This window comes from Colletotrichum costaricense (genome assembly GCF_030867565.1).
Source record: "Colletotrichum costaricense strain IMI 309622 chromosome Unknown Scaffold_21.1, whole genome shotgun sequence".
NCBI lineage: Eukaryota > Fungi > Ascomycota > Sordariomycetes > Glomerellales > Glomerellaceae > Colletotrichum > Colletotrichum costaricense.
The window spans coordinates 44,865-67,394 of NW_026848250.1; the positions used below are offsets into that span (position 1 = coordinate 44,865).

The window sequence follows — 22,530 nt, forward strand, 5'->3', positions numbered from 1 at the left end:
CGATTTCATTTCACAGAATGAACAGCAGTCTTCGCCCAATGCAATTGTTCCTATTCCTCGCAATGATTTTCCAATCTAAGCAGAGAATCTGCCAGGTTTCGAGTCCAGGAAGATTGATTGTGCATGGTCCCGGACGAAGACAATGTGACATATCGTAGGCCCCGGGACGAAAACATTACGGGTGGCCCTGAGTTGCTCCAGGAAATACGTTTCCACCTCTGCCCGAGATCACGGTGACCAGACAGGTTTTGTCCCCAGAGAATGGACCAAGGGCAACTCGTAACCTTTTGGTCTGTAACTGTACCGTGCATATACATTGCGAGTTTCAGTAACATTTACCCGGCGTGCGCTCTTATTTTCGTGAGCCGCAAAATACCCCTGCACTGACGGTCTTCTCGTACCACAATTGAGCTTTAGAAGGCCCAGATGGGATCATTCCCTCCACGCTGTGCTTACGAAACATGATCAGGTCTTGCGAAGTACATGTACAAAACGCCTCGCGTATTGCAAGGCCCATCATTGATCTGTAACTGTAGAAGTATTTGAAGTCGTCTTTTTCCAGCTGTGGTTTGCTTTTGGTTCTTCGACCTTAACTAACTCCTCTCTCGCGCCGAATAGAACAAGAAGATACAGATACACAACCACCAAGACGGGTGGCCAAACGACTAGCCGTCACCATCGAAACTATCCGTCCTGCCACGACAGCCAAGAGCGGGACTTTGCTTACTTTGCTTAATATTGCACCTCCTGCAGGACCTCGGCTTGGCATCGGTATCACCCCTGGTTCGCCTACATTCCTCCCGTCCTTATTAACCCTCGACACCCTCGCTCGCTCTACCCCCGCTCGTGCGTAGACTTGGGACTTGTACTTGTGTCTCGGGTGTGACTCGCTGATTCGCTTTATGGGTCACTTGGGGAATCGGCTCGGGATGGAAGCTTGTGAATTCCTAGAGACTGGAATCTTGGAATATCCACCTAGCTGCTCTAACCATTCAAACGTCCTTCATATCATATTAGTAAACCGTGAACCCATTCATTAAACGCTGCCCTTCCTCTCTACCTGGTTGATTTCCGCATCATCAGACTTCTCTCCGGATCCATCGTCGGAGTATTGTCTGAAACCCTGCTCCTCCGCCAATTCGGCCATAATGGTCTTGTTTGCCCTCCAGACAGGCTTAATGGTGAAGAGACGATCCATGGTCTCCAAAGGAATGGACTTAGTCTCAGGCATCAGGAAGAAGATAAAGATGGCGGAGCAAATCATGAGCGAGGCGAAGAAGAAGTAGACTCCATAGCCCCACGCATTAAACATTTGCGGGGTGAAGCGAGAGATGATGAAGTTCCAGAACCAGTTGTTGGCGGCTGCGCTAGCTTGACCAAGGGACCTGAGAGTACATGTTAATGATATGGCCACGGATGACATGATGTAGACTTCAGCATACCTAGTGTTCTGGTCGAACATCTCAGAGTTGATGACCCAAGGGGTACCGTTCCACGAGGGCGTGTAGAACACTGTCCAGAGGTAGAAGAAAACCATGGCGGAGATACCGCCGCTGGAAAGGCCGCCACCGTTTCCGGATGCCGGGTTGAGAGCGAGGTAACCACCAATGTACCACATGCACAAAGAGCCGCCAATGGCACCAATCATCAGCAGGTTGCGACGACCGAGGTGGTCAATGAGCCATAGAAGCCACACGAAGGTCACAATCGTCTTGACGACACCGAAAATGCCAGTTGTGAGGAAGCTGGTGTTGGTACCGGTGATGCCAATGCTCTTGAAGACCGTGGGGCTGTAGTAGTTGATGGCGTTGATGCTGTTGAGGACTATGTTAGTGACTCGGCTACTTGTTGTTGAACATGGAGGATTGCTCGCTTACCCAGAGCCGTTTTGCCACAAGAAAAGCATGCCGCCAAGGAAGAAGCGCCACTGGACCTTGCTCTGCTTGAGAGAAGCGAACGGCTTCCAGAAACCGGCGCCAACTTCCTGGCGGTAGCGCTCGAGGTCGGCATCAATGTATTGAACCTCTTCAATGATGTACTTGTCTTCAGGGGACAGGTTTCTGTGAAAAAGCGGTTGTTAGACTGAGGGTCATAAGCGAAATAATGGATTGTGGGGCACATACCGCATCCAGCAAAGAGCCTTCATCGCCTCCTCTCTCTTGTACTTGGAGAACAGCCAACGGGGGGACTCGGGGATGAAGAGAGCTCCAATGAGCAAGAGGCCGGCAGGAATCAGCTGGACGGCGAAAGGAATGAGCCACTGGCTGTGACTGGGAGCCATGGTAGAGTCGACGCCGTAGTTGATCCAGAAGCCGACGAGGCCACCGATTTGCCATCCGAGTTCGTAGATACCGACGAGACGTCCACGCACGGCGGGAGGAGAGAGCTCCGAAATGTAAATGGGAGTCATGTTGGAGCAGCCTCCCACACCGATACCCGCAAGTACTCTGCCGGCGAGGATGAGACCGAGGCCGCGCGCGCGGTTGGCGCCGAGCATCATACCGGCACCGAGGAGGAAAATCGTAGTGAACAGCATCAGACTCTTCTTGCGGCCAAGGAAGTAACTGCTAACGTAGGCGAACAGACTTCCGAAGAAGGCACCAGCCTGGTAGACAGAAACGATGTTGGACTTGAGCAGAGCCAGACCGTCCTTGCTGTAGGAGGCAAACTGAAACTCCTCCATGAAGGAGGGCAGGGCGAGAGTGGTTCCGATGAAGGCAGAGTCATAACCGATGGTGCAACTGGCGAAGGACGCGATGATTGCACAAAAGTAGACGCGCCAGTTGTAAACCGCCTTGGGCGTCGGGCGGTCCTCTACGAGAGTGAGGAGAGCCATGGTGATAATTTGTTTGGAGGTGTCTGGCGGTTGCTGGTGTTCGAGGCGAAGTTGAGACCGTCTGAACTCCAAGTCTTCGAGGTTGGGGTTGAAGAGTCAAGAGTCTTAAGGAGAGACGGGGAAAAAAATCAGATTACGACGGTCCAGGGTTGCCTTTGTTATATGGATGCGTCAGGGCTCTCTGGCTCTCCAACAACTTGGTAAAGACTGACTGACAGGTGGCGCACGTATCGGTTCGTCTGGGGTAAAGTCTGGGGGTCTGGAGCAGCGGAGTTTGGGTCATCCCACGGGGAGGGAATCGAGCGGCTGGACCGTGGACGAATGGGATCTGGGGTACGCTACACGAACAAACTCGCTCATGCGTATGGAGATTCCGGAATGTTGACTCTGGGGTGAACGCTTCTCCCTCCAACTAGATGGTTGTTGGACTGGCGCGCCGTCTCCGAACCGGAGCAAAATCTGCAACCTATGACTGACTCGTTCTCCATAAGGCGTGGAGCCCGGCAGACATGTTCTTCTCCGCACCAACTATCTGCTTCCGAACTAGATCCAATCTCATAGACCCCCAAATGCTGGAGAACCCCTGTCCAGACCGGGGCTGTGGGTTGAATGTTTATCCTGTCAGCGCTTCTCTATTGCCATTCGACTGTCTCGCATTGCACGTGGACGTCGTCCGACGTCCCAACTTGTGCCAGTCCCAACGGAACGGAATGACAGCAATGCGGGCGAAGAAGCTGTTCCCCAGCTTTCTCTGCCTGTAACCTTACGCAGATATGGGGAAGATGCCTGGCCTACGGGGTGCATGCTGTGTCTGTCAAGTCGGCAGGGGCTCAAATCAGGTTGTTGGCGTGTGTGTGTGTGTAAGAGAGAGAGAGAAATACGCCAAGGTGGAGTTGAGAATATCCGGTCGAGATGCGCCAACCAAGCCACCGGGACGCTCTCCAAGGCCTGGCCACATGATTATCGGCCACGAGTCCACGACAATTCACCTCACTCGGACTGTACGATTAAGCTGTCCTGGAAGTTGCTAGCGGAGACAACCTCTCGACCCTGCCATCACCGCCCGGATGATAATTCTTTGCCGCCAAGGACTGTGACTGCTTGGTGTTGAGTTTGTCCCACCTGTGATGAAGCAAAAAACAAAAACAAGGGGGGGGGGGGGGGCGCGGGGTTACCCAAGATACACGACTTGATTATGATGGCAATAGGGGCAAATAAATCTCTCTGCACGACTCTAATGTGTCGACAGGCCACGCGAATCCAGACCAAACCTCACATGCATCGTCTTAACCTTAAGTCTCCGCATTGAATAACCCCACGTGAATAGTTTCGTCGCCACAAAAATGGTTCTCGTTGGTATCCATAGACTTGGTACGTGCCATCAAACAATGAAAGTGGAGGCAAGCCGGGGCACAGTCTTAGGCTGTGCTTCATAATCACCTCCTGGCCACGGCCTCGACAGCCAAATCAGGGTACGGACAGCCTGGCCATTCCAAATTGCTCTGGTAAAACGTTGTGCTTCTGTCGGATGGTTGGATGCGGCACTTGGCGTCCAGTCCTGTTCCTGATGATTGTAATTCCGTGGTGGGCTGCTCTTCAATCTGCCGGGGTTAAGTTCTGAAAGTCCTCGTAACTTCGTAAGTACATGTAAGAAGCCAGACCTCTTAGTCTTGTCGGCGGTGCAGGAGGGTCAACAAATAAGAGAGATGAGCCAACTGGCATTTCTTCAAGGAAAGGGACGAAAAAGGCTAGACAGTCCGAATGCACAAATCACTGCCCTTGGCGAAGCCCGCCCTGGATGAACACTTCTTCGTCACACCGCAAGACTTGTTTGCTAGCACTGCAGTATTGATCCGTTAGAACAGGGAGAACAAGGAGATAATAGTGACGTGCAGATAGTATTTCCAGAGACTGGAATCAATGTTCATTTTCTACTAAAGGTCATAATACATTATACTTCGCTCACATTCCTCCATACTCTCCCCGAAGCATGTCAGTCAAGTCTGACCCTGGGGCAAAGCCGAGATTGGCCATAAACTGCGGGTCGGCTTCCATACTATCTGTGCAGTCGATAGAAGCAAGCTCGTCCATAATGGCGTCGTAATCCACGCCGTGAGCGCCCTGCCCCATCAGATAGGGTGCCTGAGCTGACGACAAATGTCCCATGAAGCCGGAAGGAAATGCATCCAGTTGGCTCCCTGGCGTAAATGGCATGGTTCTTGCCGTTGACGGACTGACGGATGATGCTGTTGGTAAAAATCCGTTGCTATTAGGATGATGATAAGAGTCCGCAGGCATCGAGAAGTGCGGAAAATGCGAGTCCCTGCGAGCGGATGATGGGTGATGCGAGAACTGATTCACAGCCGGCTCGGCCTGAGCTGGTGTTTGCTCGCTCGGATCCGCTTCCATAGAAGAAGAATCCACGTTCGTCGTCCGATCTTGCCAGACAGACATCAGATTACCCATCAGTGAGTTCCACCGCGTCTTATCATCATCCCGGAGAGCTTTGACGCAACTTTTGGTATTTGCGATGCTCATATATGTGACCAGGAGGGGCGAGACGCCGGCTGCGCCAAAGTGGGAAATCGAACTCTCCAAAACTTCCATCAGACTCCAGATCAGAGACACTCGAGGGTCGGCCATCAAAGTCAAGGTCGCGCCGAGGAAGGTGGCCTGGATGAGGAAAGCCGATGGGAGTATGGGTATCGTCGACGCTCCAAACACTACTGAATTGCAAAATGAGAAACGAGGATCAAGCACTTGAACAAGGTTCGCGGCACCAATCTTTGGACCCGCCCCCCCAGACTCAACACTCTGGTTCAGTGTGCGGAAGAATTGGTAGAGCTGATTGAAGGAGCTCAAAGACTGTGCAGGCTGTACAGCAGCTTCAACGTCCTCCAATCCGAATCCAGCTCTGGGCGTCCATGGTGCCCATTCCTCTGATCCGTTCTCCTCTGTCGGCCTATCCTTCATGTCGTTTGTCCTCATGTGCGGCGTCTGACCAAGCCTTAAGGAAACGATGGTGTCCAGCATAAGACAGGTCATCAAGACCCGGTCCAAAGCCGTCGAGTATGCTTCTTGCGTCGAAGAAGCCGACAGGCCCGAGATCGGTTCTCTTCCGCCGTTTCGTGATCGTCCATCTGCCAGGGCCATGGCGCCCCGGACGGCTAGACCGATCAATAGAGAAGCTGCTGCGGCGTTGTCCTGCCCCAGCTTCACCAAGGACAGCACTAGAAGTGCTTTCACATGGCCCAGTGCCATGTCAGTCTCTACTGGTATGAGACTACGGGCTGCTGCTGTTATCATACTGGGCCGGTCAGGTGGTTCTGAACCTCCTGGAGGCTGTGATGATGCCGCATCCTGGAATGCCCCGACGGCAAGAGCGCACCAGAGCTCAGCATGAGCAGCACTGTTATTTGAGTCTTCCGGGTCGATATCGAGACCGTCTGGAGGATACGAGGCCGCAGCGCTATCGAGAGTTTCTTTAGAGTTTAATATGGGAAGCCAACTGTGGGTGTACGAATAGTACACCTCTAATAATCGAGGAAAATTTCTTGGTAACTTGAACCTTCGCCGAGACCTGGAGCCATGCCGTTGCCTCGATACTGGTTCCTTTTGGGCGTCTGGTTTACGGTCAACGGCGTTAGGTTGCGGAGAGATGTCAGGACCATCCAACGGAGTCTCCCCGTTCCGTTTGTTGCGGCCATCACCTTCAGCATCCGATTCGTCTCCGGAAGTATCCTGGCGTGGGCTTATGCCGTCCTTGCCAGATAGGAGCCGGTCAATATCCTTATGGACGCGGCATCTCCTCCATCTTTTGTGAAGGCGATTGCCTGCCTCGCTGTCTTTGTCGAGGAGGAGAGATTGGCCGCCACCCCCCTCCTGCGTGAGTAGACCCGCCAGCTTCTCTTCTGTTCCAGGAACCTGGTCGAAGAGCCATACGAGGGCAAGCTCGAGAGTTCGGATCAAGCCGGTCTGGACGCCGCGCTTCTTCGGTGCGACATTGTATGTACATGGCCGCGACAAGGTAACACAGGAGAAGCATTGAGGTTGGACGCCATCACACTTCTCTCGGGCACTGTCCGCATAATTAGCAAAAGTTCGGTTCACACATGTAGTAAGCTGGCGATAGTGACACTGAGACCAGCACCAAAGCCGATATCGCAACCAATGCGCGGAATGTTATCGACATAGCATTGGCTACGCCGAAACGCTTGCAACGGAGAAGCACCCGGGCTTGTAGTTCCCTGGGCATCTAGTCGCTTGGAGGAAACGCTCGGCAAGAAGGCAATGAAGATGAGAGAAAGGGAGAATGGGAAACAATGGTGCTGGATTCTGCTTGCCTTCTGCATTGGTCGCATGCACGAGATACCCTCTGGCGCTTTGGGACAGAGGTCGAGGTGACACTGTTCTCGGCATCTTGAGCCTTTCTCTTGGATGGCATCCTTCAGTCGTAGCCGCAAGCGGCAGGGTAGCTCCAATGGCTCACGCCGCGGAGGACGGCATAGAGGGCGCGGCACGAGAAGCGGTGATGTCGGCGAAGAAGCTGCGAGGGCAAACGAGCGCGCGCTGCGAGCGATGATTGAAGCGAAGTGAGCAGCGACTGGGGTTGTGATTTGCGAGTGGATGTTGCGTTGCGTTGCGGCGAGCGGGATGAGCAAGGTATGATGGCACACGGTTGAGCAGCAGAAGCAGCAACTCCAGCCAGCAGTACGGATAGTAGCAGCAGTAGTATCAGACTCAGCAGCGGCCGTAGCAAACAGCAAGCAATGATGAGATTGACGTCGTCTTTGCTTCTTCTCCAAGATTTCCCGCGCGCTGTGCTGGACAGAGAGTGGGGAAATCCTGGGGTAACCTCACAGGCCGACGCTCGCGGTGCCGCCCTCAAAGGTTGTTGCTAGATCTCGGACCTCATGGGACAAAGGTCAGGTTCGAGAGGCTGGTCAGCTGGCATTTCTGTGGCCTTAATTGGTTGCGAGATGGTGAGTACGGACGACTCAGCATGCGGGGTGTTAAGGAGATACTTTGAGTCTGCAGATGCTATCCAGATCTAGGAGTCAAGACCAGGGGGTTGGCGATGGCAACTCTTCGACTCTAGCTGGTACTTGCCAACGCATCGTAGACACAAGGGGCATTGACGAGGATCTCGTTGGCTACATCCTACGCAGTTCCACGCTCATCTCAAGTTATCCCGCCGCAAACCTCAAACAGCCGAGTTTCCTCCCCTCAACTCACACAAGAACGATCCCCCCACGCCCACAAGTAACTCGCTAACGTCCAGCCCATGGCTAAACATTTATCAGAGTATCCCACCTTAGCGCCGAGCAAGGGAGAGGGGCACCAATTTAGCACCGAGGGTCGGAACTGGGGAACGGCTTTGAAGTTGCTCCCACATAGTGACCTAACAATTCTGCCGCGGTGTGTTCGTACTACGGAGGACTTGGGGCGCGACTCAACGTGGACTGACTGACTGACTTGACTCTTCTCCAGAGAGAGCTTGACCTTGTTGGACTACAGCTGAACGGCTTTGCACGAAACATAGCATAACGACAAAGATATTCGCGCGCCTCGCCTTTAGAGTCTCAACTCGACACCGGCGCGTGCGCATGCATCCTGGGCTTTTCCCTCCTCCTCCTCCTCATCAACCTACCTGCGTCTGCACTGCTACAGCTAGGTAGGCTGAGGAGCCATGGCGACAGCCGGAGTGAAGCGGTCCTACGTGGCCACCGCCATGAGCGATGAGGAGGACCATCACCACCACCAACTCGAGAATCCCGCAAAGTTCATCCGCGTCGACGGTCGCAATGGCCACTCTGCGTCGCCTAGCCAGCCCCAGAGCCCGAGGACCAACAGCAGCAGCAGATATTCCATGGCTGCTTGTTCACGACCAGAGACGCCAATCACGAGACCAGCAACACCCGTGGCCCATCTTCCTGGCGAGGTTCCGCCATTCCCTGCCGATGCCTCCATTGTCCTTGCCGGCATCCGCGGCGCAGGAAAATCAACGCTCGCCATCATTGCCTCGACCGCCATGGAACGGAGGGCCGTCGACTGCGAAAAGGCCTTCCAACAAGTCACTGGCCTGACCAGTTTCGCGTACAAGAGGGCCCATGGCCCCGCTGAATGTCACCGCCGGCAGACAGATGTCCTTCGAGACCTCCTCGACCAGAACTCCAAGAGCACCTTGATTGTGTGCAGTTGGATGGAACGTGGGGTCCAGACACTCTTGAGGGAGTTTTGTCGTACACATCCCGTCGTTCACATCGTGCGAGACGTCAAGGCTATTCAAGAGCACCTAAAGATCGAGGATGAAGATAAGGCGAGAAACTTGCTGGCGGCCAGCAGCACCATTTTCCGGACATGCAGCAACCTTGAGTTCTTTAACGTCTCCGAGACGGCCGACCCATGGATCGAAACCGATGCCGCAAGAATTGAGGCTCAAGCTGGTGGTCAAAAGCCACCTGCTCCCTACCTGACTTTGAAGCGGGCCGAGAGGCATTTCTTAAAGTTCCTTAGTCTCATCATGCCCAAGGGCTCCATTCCCTTCATCGAGTCGGCTTTCCCGTTGGCTTCCATACCTACCGAGGACAGACGGTTCACTTACGCCATCTCGGTCTCTCTTTCAAGCCTGCTGAACAATGAACTCGCCATTCAAGAGCTCGAGACCGGAGCAGATGCTATTGAGATCGTCCTCGACGGAATCGCTGGTGCGCAGTCACTAGACTCCGAACGAGCCGCCGACATTGCCAGAATCATAGGGTCCATAAGGAGGAGCACCGTGATACCGTTAATGTACCACGTTGTTCTTCCAGATTCTTCAGAGTCAGTGTACACCGACTACATACTACACGGCCTGCGACTCTGCCCTGAATACCTCACTGTCGATCTCCGCCTCAACGACTTTCAACTATTGCACATCATCTCTATGAAGAGGCGCTCAAAGATAATTGGACATTTAACACCTGCGGCCGACTCCCCACCATGGTCAGACCCTTTCTGGATGTCACAATATCATAGAGCACGGCGTCTAGGATGTGATCTGGTCCGGCTTGTCAAGCCAGTGACCTCCATTAAGGATAATTTTGATATTAGCCACCTCAAGGCTCTCGTTGAGGCTTCTACCGGCCACAAGATTCCCCTCATCGCTTACAACTCTGGACCTCGTGGCAGACACTCAGCGGCTATGAACCACGTCCTGACCAGTGTTGTGCCAGAGAAGCCCGTATCATCGACTTACAACCCTAATCAGCCATGCTTGACAGCAGCTCAAGCGACGCAGGCACTCTACAACTCGTTCCTGTTCGACCCTATGAAGATCTACGTCTTTGGTGCCCACGTCTCTTACAGTTTGTCACCAGCCATGCACAATGCCGCTCTGAAGGCTTGCGGCATTCCGCACCTCTACCGACCATTCTCGACGCCTTCCCTGAACGGGCTGCGAGAGCTCATTGAGGATCCTTACTTCGCGGGTGCCAGTGTTGGCTTGCCCTTCAAAGTCGAAATCATCACCCTCACACACTCTCTAAGCCGACACGCGCAGGCGATAGGTGCAGTCAACACACTTGTTCCTGTTCGTCGACTAAATCCCGACGGCACTATTCCAGAGGACGAGAAGCTCTTCAACTGCCGTAATCGCGCCGGTCCGGTCAGGGCGCTCTACGGAGAAAACACGGACTGGATCGGCATTCGGGCTTGCATTCGCAGAGGGCTCTCTCCCGCCAATGCTGTACGAACGTCGAGCTGCGGTCTCATCATCGGAGCTGGTGGTATGGCTCGCGCGGCTACCTACAGCATGCTGCAGCTAGGAGTCAAGAATATTGTGGTCTACAACCGGACAATTACTAATGCGGAAAAGATGGTTAATCATTTCGCGCGCCTGTTGAAACGGCACGACCTACCGCTCCTCAGCGCAACTTCGGACGTGGAAACGAAATTTCACATTATCCGAAATCTGGATGAGCCATGGCCCGAAGACTTCCGACTGCCGACAATGATTGTTTCTTGCATCCCGACGCATAGCATTGGCGATGTCCCTGCACCCAACTTCGAGGCGCCACAGGCATGGCTGGGAAGTCCAACTGGCGGTTGTCTGGTTGAGCTGGGCTACAAGACACTGGATACACCGATCTTGAACCAAGCGAGAAAAGTGTCGCACCGAGGTTGGGTTACTATGGACGGTCTTGATCTGTTGCCCGAGCAGGGTTTCGCTCAGTTTGAGTTGTTTACAGGCAGACGAGCACCACGTAGGTTGATGCGAGGAGAGGTTTTCCGTGCCTATCCCGACGGGCACGATCGCTCCGCACTTGCACAGCTGCAGCCGCGCTTGAACAATATTGTCGAGCAGGAGCCATGAGATTTCTTTCCTATGGGCATGGAGTAATGATAACAGGAGACTATGATGAGAGAGCAGTGCATTCTATACTGCTAGCCAAGATACCACAGCAACGTACACGACTAATAAAATGAGTAAAAATAATTGACCCCATGTCTCACATGCTCCTCCGACTCCCGCATCCTTCCTGATTGCGAGGTTTTCTACTCGCTTTACAGGCGTAGGCTTCATGTGCTCTATTGATCGATTTCTTTCTGACCTCAGCAAAGCAAGTGGATATGTGGGATGTTGTTACCGTCGTAGTAGCCGAGATTAGGGAAATCAGTCAATCAAGTACATTGCTCCGGGTCGGCACCACCTTCAGGTTCCATTCTCGAATTCACCCAGTTCCTCCGTTAAGGCCTCTCGATTCAGGAGTGTGACGACCATCTCCCGCTGTGGTCAACACCTTCTCGGGCACCTTTGGGTTCTCGATGTCACTACCGTCTCGCGTTCCCTCAATCTCGATTCCGTCTCCCCTGGTCAAGATTGTCTGCTCAACCAAGGTCTCCTTTGCAGGTACAACCCAGCTCAGTGTGGTATACAGGAATATCGAGACGACGAATCCAAAAAGCCAATCAAAGCTGTAGAGATTCTGAGCACCCTCGGAGATCTGGACCGCAGGGTAGCCACTGATTGCCAAAGCCATCCCGGGCAAGTTGGGGGCAACAGGCACAATGAAAGCAACAAATGCCCTCCAGTTACAGCCTGCGATGTATCTATAGCGACCATGAGGGTCGTATAAGTCTAGAAAGAAAACGGGGTGTTAGTATAAGGTGGTCAAGATAAGGAATCGTCACTGGACATACCGGGCAGATCGTATCGTTGTTTTTTAACGAGCCAGAAGTCAGCAGCCATGATACCACTCAGGGGAGCGAGGAAGACAGCGTATGCCCCCATGAAGTTCAAGAAAGTAGCGGCGCTGGCAAGAATCTTCCACGGGACAATAACCCAGGCACCTATCACAGCAGCGACTATACTGCCCCTTCTAATGTTGATGTAGCGCGGGAACATGACAGTCAGATCGTTGGCTGCGCTGATGCTGTTTGCCGTGACGTTGGTGCCGATCGTTGCAATAAGCCATGCCAGAGCCCCGAAGAAGGCAGCACAGCGTCCTCCTGAGCCATTTCCCAACCAAAGACTGACTATATCGAGCGGGTTCCAAAGGTAATCACCGTCTTCCTGGAAGACTTTCGTGGCCGAAGTGGTAATAATACCCATGGTTCCACACAAGGTGAAAACGATAGGGACAAATATGAGCTGGACGTTTTGAGCGTTCCTGGACTTGCTATAGCGCAAGAAGTCCGGAATATTGATTGCCATCGTGCTCCACTGTCCCGAGACCGACGACATGCAGCTCAGCCAAAGCCAGGCATACTTGGAAGTCCCTGGAGAGAACTCAGGTTGCAACCTGAAGATATCACCCCCGCCACCGGCCTGTTTGACAGCCCATCCCAAGGTCCCTAAAACCACAGCTGGAGTAGCAAGTAACTTGACGTAGAAGAGCGGTCGAAGTTTAGTGGGGTGAATGAGTAACAACGGCAGTTGAATGATCCAGAAGAGGAAGAATCTGGGTCACTTGTCAGTACTCTGATATACAACCATTGCCTCCATGAACAGACTCACGAGCACATTCCCATGGAGGTGATGCCCGCCGATTCGGGTAGGGCATTCGGAATCCGTCCGTAAGAGGGAGCCCACGCACTCAGCATGATCGTCACACATACACTCCCGTTGACGCACTATCATTGAAGACTGGTGTTAGCATTGGAGTCAGTTGAAGTGATGCGTACGAGTCGATACCTGTACACCCAGCCAGAACATAGCAAGGATGGCTCTGCTGACAATGGCAAAGTATCTGTGATGAAAGTCAGCTTCTATTCCAAGCGCTAAGTATATTACATGACCACTCAAGTATACTTCAACCAAAAGTACATACCTCAAGTAGAACCCAAAGCTACCCGTAGCAATGACACTGAAGGGGACATGTAGACGACTTCCTATGGCTCCATTGAGGACCATTGCTATTGCGATACACGTTGTTCCGACGAACATGATGGGAATCGCCTCTCGCCAGCTGAGTCCGACAGCAAGTATAGATCCGGCGGTCTGTAGAGTTGAGAGGTTCATAAGGTCGGTACTCCAGTACGCCAGGATAGTCCACAACGACCAAGTCCGCATTGGCACCGGCACGGGGTCCATGTCCGGGTTGGTTCGTACGCCTTCTGGCGCAATGGCGCTGGGGTGCTTGGGAAGCTCCCATGCCTCCATCGACGTAAATCGCCGCCTCGCTTCCTGCATATTTATGCCCTTCATCCTGTCGTTGAAGCTGTCCGAGTCCTCACGCAGACCAAAATTACCGTCGCCCTCGCACTCCTAGATTGAAGTTGTGGTCAAAAACGGCCTTCCGAGAAAATTGATGTGTGCCAACAACCTTGTGGGTGCACAATTGCAGCAGACCAAGCCACGCCGAGGAGGAGTGAGACATGGCCACACCTATATAGTCCGAAAGCATCCAGCTTTATGCAAAGCAACTCGTCTACGGATGTGACCTTTCGACCTCTATACGACCTACATTTGCGGGATTCGCTCCGGCCAGCTCCGCATCCTGCAGCCCAAAGAAAACAAGGCCATGTCGCCAATGATTACTTGGTCGGGGTTGACTGTTCAGCCATGCTCTCAAACGATTATCCTGGGCAAGCAAGTCGACCAAGTAAGCCTGATGGCCTGGTCTTTGGGGAAAGACAGATAACGAGGCGACATGGAGGGATGCCAGGCACTCGATCAACAGCGCAGGGGGTAGACGCACCAGAGTGGGATTCGTGTGACCAATTGCCGTCGGCCTTCTTATCAACCCTCGATGTTACTATTCCGCCTGTGCAAAAGAAGACCAATTGACAACCGAAACCATCTAGCGTGGCGTTGTTGAGGCGACAATGCAGCATTCGCATGAGACGTCAGGTATCCGAAGCGTAGCTTTCTGTGGCGTCGAATCGGTTATCACTTATCTACCTTGATGATCTGCTTTATGACACTGAAGTCTTTAAAGCGCGATCTTCTCGCCCATACTTGCTGTCAGATGTTAGTAGTCAGATATAATGCCACCGGATGCTCCAAGCAAGGGGCACAGGAAAGTCTCGTTGCGGTAAGATACGTGGCTTGCACAACAGTGGCTCAGAGTGAATTCGAGACAGTGAGGGCGGGTATTCAAACTTCGTACATGATCAAAAACACATTCAAACACACGAAACCCTCAGCTTTTAATGCAAAATCGCACAACCATCCACGCCATTGAAATCAACACAGCTTTCGACTTCAAGACAGCTTTTCATCACGCTTGCCAGTGGTGTTATGCCCAACGGGCTGAATGTCCTCTGAATCAGCTCCCCGCGCACTCTCCCCACCATTAACGTCCTTTGGAGTAACGATACCAGTGGTGGGGATGACATCATGGCCCTCTGTGTCCTCAATCTCCTCGTCGAGCACAAAGTTGAGGAACATGCAGACGAAGGCTGTGATAGCGAAGCCCGTCTCCATGATGAGTACGATGGCGTCGAGGAACCCCCTTAGGCCGCGGTTGTCACCTGCATACGTAAAGACGTTGTCAAAATACGTAGGAACGAGAGTGGCGCCATAGCCGAGTGTGAGACCAGCGGTCAGGATGAAGCGGTTTCGTCGGTTGAAAGGCACACCCTTTGTGATGATGGCCATACCGGAGACGGCGACAGCCGTGAAGAGGAACGAGGTCATACCTCCAAGCACGGAGGAGGGGATGGCGACAAGCGATGCGGCGAATTTGGCAAAGATGCCCATAATGATGAGGAAGAAGCAACTAGACAAGTGTTAGCCGGGAAGATCTTGAGAACTGGAATTAGAAAATATACCAGCAGTAGCCGGCGCTGCGGTTAGCACAGCGGGTGAGAGCGATGACTCCGTTGTTTTGAGCAAACTTTCTTCAATCAGTTCCTAAGTTGTTCAGAGCTGGGCAGACTCCATCAGCTTACAGTTGTCATAGGTGTGATGGTCATTAGGGCCGCAAGAACGCCGTTGATACCATCAGCGAGGACGCCTCCCTGGATACGGGACTCGAAAAGACGGCCCTCAACCTCAAGGCGAGAGACATCACAAGTAGCAGTAATGTCACCAATGGCCTCGGTGGCGCAGATGATATAGACGGCTAACAAAGGCCTGTTGACATGTTTAGCTTCGGTTTTCACATGCTCGCCTATGACTCGAAGTTTGAGACTTACAAGATGAGCGGCCCGTAAAGGGTGAGTTTAAAGGTGTGCACCCAGATGAAAGAGGCGGCAGGGGCACTGTCGATTCCGGAGCGGTCAAAGTAACCAGTCGCAGCGGCGATGATGCATCCTAGGAGCAGGTCAGTAACAGAGCATATGGGCATGGCGAAAGACGCAGGATTGCTCCTCACCAACAAGGAGACCAATAACAACGGATGTCGACTTCATGATGGGCGCGCCAAATCGCTCGCAGAGAATGATGGTCACGAAGACGGAGAAACCCAAGCCCAAGTACTCGGCGGAGCCCCAAGGGAGGGCATGAGGCGCGGAAATGTTGGGGCACCGGGCGAAGAAGTCGGAAGTCGGGTTGGCACAAGGGCCGGAGCCGCCCATCCAGTTCTGGAAACCAGTCTCGATCAAGTGGATGCCAATGAGCATGACTGAGCACACGTCAGACGCCGTCTCTCACGGGTTTTCACGTTTCGGGGGCTTACCTGTCGGGCCAGTCACGATGGGCGGGAAGATGCGAAGCATCACCTTTGGGGGCATAAAGGAGATGGCAATCTCAATCAGAGCGCAAAGGGCACTAGAGCCGATGATGGCTTCACTCTGTCAGTTGAACAAGCATTGCTTGAAGGTTTAAGGGTAAGACTCACCGCCGTATCCGTCAGGGCACGGGAGCTTGTTTCCCTCCCCATCCATCGGACAGAATCCATTGGCATACATTTGGGAGAGGGCTCCCTGAGCGACCGGGATAATGGCAAAGGAGATACCGACTACAGAGATCAAGCCAGTTCCAATGTAATAGCTACATGGAGATGTAAGTTGGAATGTCTCACAGTAGGGATGCATTTCTTCTTCTTACGGAGTCTTCAGAATATGGAATCTGGTGATTTGGATCATGGACAACAAGCCGGAGACAATCAAAGCTGTGGAGACAAGATATTGTTGCATCTCCCCAGTGAGATTAGCACCTGCAGCGCCGCTCAGCAGGATAGGCGGCGTGATGATGCCAGCCAACATGGCAAGGGCGTGCTGGAATCCTAGCAACAGGGCCAAGAGCGTAGGCATCCGGTCGTTCAAGCCAAAGAAGGGAGCGGCTTTGCGACTCTTCCTCATAAACGGCAAGTTCGGGGTGAAGAGGAAAGCATAGTCGTAGTCGCCGATCAGGCCGTCCTTGGTGAAGAATCTGTTCTTGGTGCTGCGAAGGCGGTCTCCCATTGTCCGCTTGGGAGCTGTCCCAGGGACGATTTGGCTTGGGCCCTGATCTTCATCCATGATGTCGCCGACGTTTTGAGTCGTGCAATCTGCACTTGGTGCTAGCGGTGACTGTAATTGACCAAGACCACGCCGACTTTGTGATTCGAAGAGGAGTCAGACTCGTCGATGATGCAGACAAAACAAGACAAGACAAGACAAGGTAAGGCAAAAGAATTTGACCCGACGGTATCCACGGAATCACCATCCAGAGGCAGGGTTGTGGATCTCTCTTTATATATCAATCTGACTCGATCATTGTTTGCATGGGTGAGATCCTTTTAGTTGATGGTATCGAGCAATTAGCTTCAGCCGCTATCAGTGGGATAAGCGGCTCGGAACGATGTGAATGGCTAGCGATAGTAAAAAAAATGTGTATCCCCCAGAGGAGCGGGCCCGGTTCTGGAGTAGGGTGCCACGGGTGTGTAGCTGCGTAGCTGAGAGCGCGCAGAAGATTGACGGTCGAGTCCAGGAATCCAGAGTAGCACCGGCTGTCTTAGGACGTGGGTTGCCAGTAACAAGGGGTGGTGAGAGAGAAAGAGAGTCTGAAGATACATTACTTTGCTACTGAACTCACAGCTCGTCATCATGTAGTTGGCATGTCAAGTCTTGAGAAGCAGAGAGAGGAAACAACTAGGTAGAACGCAACTTGGTATCTTGCAAGTGACATGTTTGTTCCGTCATGCCTGATACAGCGACCCAACAGCAGCAATGGCGCTACTGCAGAGGATCCGGAGCACCCATCAGAACCAACGTCGACATCTTCTTTGGGGGGGGGGGGTGAGAGGGCCTGAGTGTGGGGGAACTCCCCGGCATCGCTCCCGCGTGGCACACCAGGAGAATCCCGCCTTCATCCTCTGAGTGCTCGTTCGGGCACGTCCTACATGGGCCCGGGGAGATCAAGCTACAGAGTAATAGAGAGATGCGGCGAGCTGCGAAGTTCGAAGTGCGACATGCGGCGCCAAAGAGCGGGATGATGGGTCAACTGCCAGCGGCTCGCCTTGTGTGATCTCCGCGGGGGTCCCGACTCTCACGGCTCTCAGCACAGTTGTCTTGTCAGTGTCTCATTAATTATCCATTTTTTTCTCGGCGGCTGATGATCTCTGTAGGTTCCATCCTGCCGCGAACTTCCCCGACGTAATGCCATGATCGCTGCTCGCCGCCGGCCAGATCGAGTTGCCGTTTCTACGGCTCATCCTTCTTGACTCCAAACGGTGGCGGAACAACCACGATCGTGTGGTGCTGTAGAGAAATGCATCATGCCATTGAGAAATTGGCAACTTGGGTGTACCTTGATGACAGTCGTTCGTGGGTAAAATTGGGAATGGTTCGTGCGCGAGTAATGGTCTCCCCCCTGGTTTATGGATAGTGTCAGCTCAACACCTTTGACTCTGACTCTTCAACACGTCAAGAAGCACACGATGCTGCTTTGCCTCAGCTTCAGATACATCGTCTGATGCCTCTTACCCAGGCCTGACCTCTGCCCACCGAAAGGTTGTGGGCAGACATTCTTTTACGCGACACACCTTCTAACGGATGCCAATCCAGAGCCCCTCTCCCCCCAAAGAGCCCCAAAGAAGCAAACCAACTGCTTAGATCCGGACTGGCGTGAAGATAAGAGCTGACCAGGCCACCCAGGCACCCCAGAGAAGCGCACACCAAGTCTCCGTAGAGATAAGAAAGCACCCCAATCGAGTCAAGGAGGGAATCCCGGGAGATAGAGGCGTCGACACCCGCGACACAGCGCCTATCTCATTGGCTTAGTCTGCTGCCGAGACTCGGAGATGCAGCTCTTCGGCAGGGCTGGGCGGGATGAAGAATTGCAATAGACGCGTCGCTCTCTGCTAGAAACAGCAAAGACACCAGAGAGCTTCTGTCTGCCATCGGCGGGCTCCGACAGCAAGGGAGAACCCCCATAAAGGGTCTCGCCGAAGAGACCTTAGGAAGCTCACCAGTGAGTCTGAGGTTATCTCCGGTTCGGAAAGCTGAACCATCACTAATTCCCGGCTCTCCTTATCCATGACTTATCCGACTTTACTCAAATGTCGCCCTTGATAACAAAAAAACCTAATTTTGTTTGTTTAATTCAAGTAAGCCCAAAGGATAATGAGCTATCAAAGTGTTTCAGACATCTGAATGGAAAGGCCACTCTCGCAAACGCGCGTGGGGCTATCCAATACTAGTCGTTGACGAAAAGTAGAGATGGTCTCCCGGCTGACGAAAGCTGGAGCACGCCCTCCGCCTGATCATCTCTCTATGACTTGGCGAATATCCTCTTCCAGATTTCCCTCATCTTATTGTCCGACTAGAAACACGCAGGCGCATCGTTCGCTTCATTATCGCCGCCGACGCCGTAACACCAAAAGAACTAGATCACGATCTAAAGATGCCGCGATAAAAACTACTTAACTTAGGCAGCTTCAACCCAGTCGTACATACACAGCTCAACCGCATTATCCTTTGATCGAAATTTCTTCCAGCAGCTGTCATCGATAGTCGTCTCTCATCCCACGAACCACGTCCTGCTGCGATTCGAATCGCACCCGATGATATTCGTTCAACTGCTGCCGGCCAGATTCCCGGACAAACCCCAGCAGCCCCTTGTGTTTATCCTTGAGACACTTGCTCAGTTCGGCTTCTGTTTTCGCGCTGCACTGGCATATGTTCGGTGTGCCTCCAAACTTTGCCCTATCTTGGGAAGTCGGGAACATGATGCTGATGCGTCGGACGTCCTTCCAGACAGCAGCAGCATAGTCCTTCTCCCCTCGCCGCCCCAGTGCCAACTTGGCCAGATTCCAGTCCATGTCGTCGTCTCGGCTTTCGTATCTTCGCACTGATAGCTCGGTGTTGCCTCGGTTCTGCTCAATGGCAGCAATCTGACATGATGATCCGTCTTTTCCTGACCGGCGGCAGTTGCACCGGTCTGGGTTGACATCGGTGTCTTCGTCAATGTCAATGGTTACCAATGCTCGCTTTCCTGTCTGCATATTCTGCGTGAACAGCACCAGCATTGGCTTGGGAGGGCGCCTGTGGACAGTCCCAGTCGTGTGCCCCCCTATCGTTACAGTCACGGTGTGCGCGTCGCTTCCGCTAGAACTATGGTTCGATGGTGATGTCGTCGCCGAGTAGTTGCTTGAAACGCTGAAGGTCCGGTCAGGTCGGCTGTAGACTGTTGATACGGATGGTGTCCTTGACTGCCATGAACCCGGAAGCAGGGATGAAGACCGAGGGCTCGCAGGTGATGTCGATAACGTTGCCTGCCGATTCGCATTGGGTGGCGATGCTGTTGTTATTTGTGTGCTACCCGATCCTACTGGCCGTCTCGGTATCATCATGGGAGCCCGAACTCCAAATGGGCCGGCGATTGTTGGCGGTGATGGCATCGAACGACTCCGTGATGCGCCTACGGCCGGTGGACCGCTGTTACCCCACATAGACACAGTCTCGGTAGGACTGGTGGTGAATGGGTTTGCGGTGTTCCATACGCTGCGGAGGGTACTCTGTCTTGATGTGCTAGATGGAGAAAACACCCCTGACTGGGATGGTGACGTGCTCTGCTCGAGCGTTGCCTCGTTATTCGTAACGAGCTGTCCATCGAGTTGCTTTGGAACCCACAACTGTACACATGCTCCCTCGACAATCGGATCTCCTCTTCCAGACACAACAAAGCTAACCATAGCCTTGTACCTATCGGTGTTGTTAGCTGTTGGCATCCTTCAGTGTGTGGGTCTATGATACTGACTGGCTGTAACTATCAAACGCCTTGAAACCAGTCACAGCTTGTTGGAACTTGGCAGCATCTTTCAACTGCGTGAAAGCCAGCTTGGCAATCCGTTCATCCTTGCGCAAGATCATGTCCCATGCGCCGAAAGAGTTAGATGGCACTGCATAAAGAGGATTTAGTATGACGGTCGTGATGTCGAAATCGATGGTCTCGGCTATTCATTGTCAACAACTCGAGGATGCTATCTGGCTAGAGCATCCATACCTTGACGACGTGCAGTCCTGCTCGATCCCCCTAATTCAACGCCCGAAATGTTTATCCTGAAGCGTTTGCCATCAGCGCCCATTCGGCGAAGCAGCTGAAGCTTCCTCTCAACGTTGGAAGTGGCGCCCTGTAATGGTCTGACGCGAAACTGATATTAGTTACCGCCCACATTATGTCAAGGCCTGGTCTAAGGACAGAACTTACGCATCCATGACCTCTTCCATGAGAGCATCCCTCGTCACCACGTCCACAAGCTGAGCAAGCTCTTTTTCAGGCCATATGTCAAACATCTCAGGTATTAAACCTGCTAGACTTGGTGCCATGAGCTCTTGCTTAAATCGATCGCATTGCGATGCAAGACCCTAGCACAGGTCAGTACTATTCAAGGTAGCATGAGATTGAAGGCTCGACTTACGTCTTCCAGCTCCTGGATGTAGGAGGGCCAATGGGATAAGGTCCGGCCCTGCTGAGTGAGTTCGTTCGAACGACGAATCCGTCTCATCAGCCAGACACACTTCAAAAGGCTGATATATTGCCCTAACTCGGGAACCTTATTCTCCACCAGGATACCGGCAGTAAACCCGATGGTGGACTTGTGGTAATGAATAACGAAAGCATCTGCAATCTCCTGGAGACTTGGTTCAAAAGCGTCATCCGGTCTGTCAGCCGCCCACGCTCGCAGAAATCCATCCTCGATATCTGGAGGCACATCAAAGTGAAGAGATTCCCGGTGAACCTGTTGAGCGAGGGCCTGTTCCATATCAGGCACGAGAATTCCCATGAAGCGACGTAAGTCAAGGTGCATAGCATTCATACGACCGGCGAGGTCTTCATGGATCCGACAAAGAAGGTCGCTGGCTCTGTTAGTGCTCTGAAACGGATGGGATCAGGTAGAACTGACATTTCAAAAGGCTTCAGCACATGAAGAACCTTGGAACTATGTAAGGCTATGCGCGCTCGCAGACGATCTGCCGCCGGCGCCACGAGAACATTCCATTCGATATTTCTTACTGGGCCGCTGCTGAGGCGGTAGCGATGGTTGTTCTCTATCAGAGTGCAGCATTCTGTCAATGTCTCGTGATAGTCGCCTATGATCTCGTTGAGTGACGACCGATCCCAACGCAATGGCTCAAGCTTGAACGCTGTTTCCTGGTGAAATGACTGGCCGGCTTTGTCTACCACGCGGCCGAGGATGTCGAGGTTCTCGGCCAATCCCCTAACATCGCGACCGAACTCTGCGTATTGTCGGGCTGCGATCACCGTAAGTCAGTGCCGACTTCTGTATTTTTAGGGTTTTTTGAGTTGAGCTATGGCTTGTGTTTGAAGGGCGCCAACGATCTCCAGAGAAATACCAGATACATAAGATGTTCTCAAATAGAGCTCTACATGTTGTGGATGGCATGGCGATGAGAGTGGCAGCCCTAGAGAGTTATATTCATTGCGCCGAGGAACTCACTGGCGTTGAAGTCATTATCCCAACCGAACTTGTACACGTCCCACGCGAGCTTGCTGAAGTTGATGACATCTCCCAACTGGATTGGCCCTGCCATTGGGTAACGAGGCAAGGGGCAGGTAGTTCTTTTGTGAAATGCGCCTTATAAGATGATTGGCATTGAAAGGGCGATGGTGTCAATACGTGCGAGGAAGACGACTAATGGAAATTCCCCAAACCGGGCTTCACCAAGAGGGCTGAGATGCGAAGCAGATGAGGGGAACGAAGGCAGATTTGAAGTAAAGCCCAACCGCAGGGTGGGAGCACACGACAGAGTAACCTTAGACGCCACCGAGCTGCAGGCATGTCACAGAGATGAGAGCGAGCCGCCCCAAGGAACGCAGGGGT

At 52.9% G+C, this 22,530-nt stretch overlaps 6 protein-coding genes across 6 annotated transcripts; 1 reads left to right on the forward strand and 5 right to left on the reverse strand.

The window, feature by feature from the left end:
- Positions 1–1,036: 1,036 nt before the first annotated feature.
- Positions 1,037–2,836, reverse strand: CCOS01_14513 (quinate permease; the record flags this gene model as incomplete). The annotated part of the gene is made up of 4 exons (XM_060462656.1): positions 1,037–1,385; positions 1,443–1,814; positions 1,878–2,060; positions 2,124–2,836. The coding sequence occupies 4 exons, from the start codon at positions 2,834–2,836 to the stop codon at positions 1,037–1,039; spliced, it is 1,617 nt and encodes a 538-aa protein (XP_060306487.1).
- A 1,962-nt stretch (positions 2,837–4,798) lies between these two features.
- On the reverse strand, positions 4,799–7,091 carry CCOS01_14514 (uncharacterized protein; the record flags this gene model as incomplete). Its single annotated transcript, XM_060462657.1, has 2 exons — positions 4,799–6,914; positions 6,973–7,091. The coding sequence occupies 2 exons, from the start codon at positions 7,089–7,091 to the stop codon at positions 4,799–4,801; spliced, it is 2,235 nt and encodes a 744-aa protein (XP_060306488.1).
- Positions 7,092–8,525: 1,434 nt separating this feature from the next.
- Positions 8,526–11,189, forward strand: CCOS01_14515 (shikimate dehydrogenase substrate binding domain-containing protein; the record flags this gene model as incomplete). The annotated part of the gene is made up of 1 exon (XM_060462658.1): positions 8,526–11,189. The coding sequence occupies one exon, from the start codon at positions 8,526–8,528 to the stop codon at positions 11,187–11,189; it is 2,664 nt and encodes an 887-aa protein (XP_060306489.1).
- Positions 11,190–11,547: 358 nt separating this feature from the next.
- Positions 11,548–13,695, reverse strand: CCOS01_14516 (NCS1 nucleoside transporter; the record flags this gene model as incomplete). The annotated part of the gene is made up of 6 exons (XM_060462659.1): positions 11,548–11,954; positions 12,017–12,777; positions 12,834–12,949; positions 13,011–13,065; positions 13,147–13,583; positions 13,639–13,695. The coding sequence occupies 6 exons, from the start codon at positions 13,693–13,695 to the stop codon at positions 11,548–11,550; spliced, it is 1,833 nt and encodes a 610-aa protein (XP_060306490.1).
- An 827-nt stretch (positions 13,696–14,522) lies between these two features.
- On the reverse strand, positions 14,523–16,723 carry CCOS01_14517 (uracil-xanthine permease; the record flags this gene model as incomplete). The annotated part of the gene is made up of 8 exons (XM_060462660.1): positions 14,523–15,039; positions 15,092–15,156; positions 15,212–15,395; positions 15,458–15,575; positions 15,637–15,885; positions 15,940–16,047; positions 16,102–16,253; positions 16,311–16,723. The coding sequence occupies 8 exons, from the start codon at positions 16,721–16,723 to the stop codon at positions 14,523–14,525; spliced, it is 1,806 nt and encodes a 601-aa protein (XP_060306491.1).
- Positions 16,724–19,188: 2,465 nt separating this feature from the next.
- Positions 19,189–22,240, reverse strand: CCOS01_14518 (uncharacterized protein; the record flags this gene model as incomplete). Its single annotated transcript, XM_060462661.1, has 7 exons — positions 19,189–20,389; positions 20,445–20,640; positions 20,691–20,827; positions 20,895–21,052; positions 21,106–21,550; positions 21,592–21,940; positions 22,147–22,240. The coding sequence occupies 7 exons, from the start codon at positions 22,238–22,240 to the stop codon at positions 19,189–19,191; spliced, it is 2,580 nt and encodes an 859-aa protein (XP_060306492.1).
- Positions 22,241–22,530: the final 290 nt, after the last annotated feature.